The sequence below is a fragment of the Triticum aestivum genome, chromosome 4D (genome assembly GCF_018294505.1).
Source record: "Triticum aestivum cultivar Chinese Spring chromosome 4D, IWGSC CS RefSeq v2.1, whole genome shotgun sequence".
In the NCBI taxonomy this organism is placed as follows: domain Eukaryota; kingdom Viridiplantae; phylum Streptophyta; class Magnoliopsida; order Poales; family Poaceae; genus Triticum; species Triticum aestivum.
Window position 1 is genome coordinate 510,165,009 of NC_057805.1, and position 2,564 is coordinate 510,167,572.

The 2,564-nt window shown below is 42.3% G+C and overlaps 1 protein-coding gene across 1 annotated transcript; it reads right to left on the minus strand.

Moving 5' to 3' along the window:
- Window positions 1–237: 237 nt before the first annotated feature.
- Window positions 238–1,291, minus strand: LOC123100703 (germin-like protein 8-5). The gene is made up of 2 exons (XM_044522589.1): window positions 1,107–1,291; window positions 238–980 (listed from the first exon to the last, which is right to left on the minus strand). The coding sequence occupies exons 1-2, from the start codon at window positions 1,225–1,227 to the stop codon at window positions 412–414; spliced, it is 690 nt and encodes a 229-aa protein (XP_044378524.1). The 5' UTR covers window positions 1,228–1,291; the 3' UTR covers window positions 238–411.
- Window positions 1,292–2,564: the final 1,273 nt, after the last annotated feature.

A 2,564-nucleotide genomic window follows, 5' to 3' on the forward strand; every position in this document is an offset into this window, starting at 1 on the left:
ACCTTTGCAAATTCAACATTCACATTCAATCCTGAGCACAACAGGGTTCCAACCATGGCATACATCACATGTATTGCAAGAAAATCCTAGGTGTTCAACCCAGCATTAAACATATAATTAATTGTCATATAATAATCTATTATTTCATAACAAGGAGAAATGAACCTAGAATTTTAATTTGTTATGATAAATAAGACACGTCAGATTCCAAAAGAAGCAAATGAGATCATATTAGTGTGAGAAACATAATATAGTCAATTAATCAGAAGGTAGAAATACATTCACTGATTACAGACACAGAATGGAATAACATATGCTCCATTTATTTTATAGATTAGGATGCATATCTAGGAACTCAACCATGTCCTTCACTTGTGCACTGGTCTTCCGGGTAATTAACAAATGTCTGTCTTAGTAGTGGTTGTTCTCCCAGAACTGAGCCTGGAGATAGTCTATTATATTCTTTTCCACCTGAAATGCCTTGGCAAGAACATCATCTGATATTGGTGGGTCTGACCCAAACACTGCATTGGCAATTGTGATAGCCCCTGGGTTCTGGCTGCTTAGCGCAGCAATTGCAACAGCGGGCTGGTGGGGGTTGGGGTTGAATTGGAAGTGGATGAGCCCCACGGGGAAGACAAACACATCACCTTTGTTGAGCACTTTGGAGAAGAACTTGTTTTTGTTGGGGGCGGGCTGGTTGGATGTCACAAAGCCAACGTACAGTGTTCCCTCGAGCACCGTGAGGATCTCAGTGGCGCGAGGGTGCGTATGTGGTGGGTTTTGACCCAAGGGAGCATAGTCGATGCGCGCAATTGATATGCCGAGGGTGTTCAGTCCGGCAATCTGCATGACGTTGATCAATGTGACGTTGGATCCAACCTTGTTGGGCAGCCTAGGCTTGTCGAGGTTGGCCGCCTTGAAGAAGTCATCTGCATTGACCTCCATCGGTTTCTTGCAAACAAACCCATTGACACGGACTGGGGGCACAAGAGATATACATGTAAGCTCAGATTTTACAAAGTTGTTTCGACTTGGATATAATTTCCGGAAATAGATTTCAACATATGTATTTGGTGAAAACATGATGACAAAACGGATAGTACCTGGTGAATTCATGTCGGCGACACAAAAGTCTTGGAGTGGGCTAGGATCAAAAGCAGTGGCCTGCCATGAGACTAACGCAAGAAGTGCAGCAAGGAGGAGAAAGGAAGAGGAGGATGCCATTTCGTTTTAGTGTCTTTGGCTCTTCTGTTCTCTCGTCTTCCTATTTCTGTTTGTGGCGTGAGTGACGATGGTTTGAACCTGCAGGGGATGCATGTGTTTATATAGGCGCAGAACTCCAGAGCAATAGACAAAGTCAAGTGCAACCGATCAACAGATTGAAAGGGTCTCCGGCTGCTGAATAAACTATTTTGCATAACTTTACAGGTTCCTTTTAAGACACGTTTTCCCTTCAAAGGAGCAATGTGAAACTCTCTCCTGAGTCGCCACAATGCATGCAGGGCTGGTTCCAGGAAAAGTCACCATTTAGGAAAATATTCCACTAGTGTAATTAGATAAACAAAATATATATTCCACTAGTGTAATTAGATACAGTATCACATACTTGGTCAGAGTCTGAACTGGTGGTCTGGTGCGTATGCACAAAGTTAGTCAAAGAGCAGTTGAGAAAAGCCAAGTCATGTAAGGCCATCAATCGTTTTCTACCTCAAGGTTGACCTTGACAAATTTTGTCACCTACTCATGCGTGGGCTTGATTCATGGGTGCCTGCATGACTTCTTAAGAGATATAAAGTGACTACTACTCCTGTTCTTTCCAGAAGTTGATATAGAATAATGCGTGCAATCGAGCTTTTCAAACTATAAAATTATATATTTGCCTGTAGATTTGTCATGAAATCCAGCAACATAAGACGACGCGGCATATTGTGTGTGAACAAGGAAGAAAGCGAGGCACGTCAATCCACACATGAATCCACCTAATACATCTGCTATATGTAGCAGCCCCTGTACGTTATCATCACAGTCAATCTGGTATTTTCTTGGTCAGATGTTTCTCGAAGTGGTTGAGTATTTTCAGGAAGAAGCGGCGGCATTAGTGGAGGAAGTGCCCAACCAAAAGGAGAGCTGCCACAGAGGCCATGATGATGGAGAGCAGGAAATTTTCATATGATCTTAGCAAGACTAGTTAACATCTTGCAAGGACTTTTATCAACCTGTTCAATCCAGAAGTTATTATAAAATATATGCAATCTATCTTTCCAAACTATGACCACTAATAAACAAAATATATATTTTCCAACAGATTTGTCATGAAATCCAGCAACATAAGACAACGCGGTAGCTAGCGGATTGTGCCGACAAGGAAGACATCGAGGTGCGTCGATCCATGCACGAATCCACCTAATACAATTGATATATGTAGCAGCCCCTGTTATCATCACGGTAGTCAGATATGCATTTACTTGGGCAAATTTCTCTCGCAGTATTTGAGTATTTGCAGGAAGAGGCGACGACATTAATGGACCTGCCTAACCAAAAGGAGAGAGATGACGACCTTA

Bases quoted from the DNA above. Each gene is read 5' to 3' on its own strand.
- LOC123100703 (XM_044522589.1), bottom strand. From the start codon at position 1,227: ATGGCATCCTCCTCTTCCTTTCTCCTCCTTGCTGCACTTCTTGCGTTA. The intron at 981-1,106 runs GTACTATCCGTT...TTGTGCCCCCAG, and splicing joins CGCCGACATGAATTCACCAG to TCCGTGTCAATGGGTTTGTT.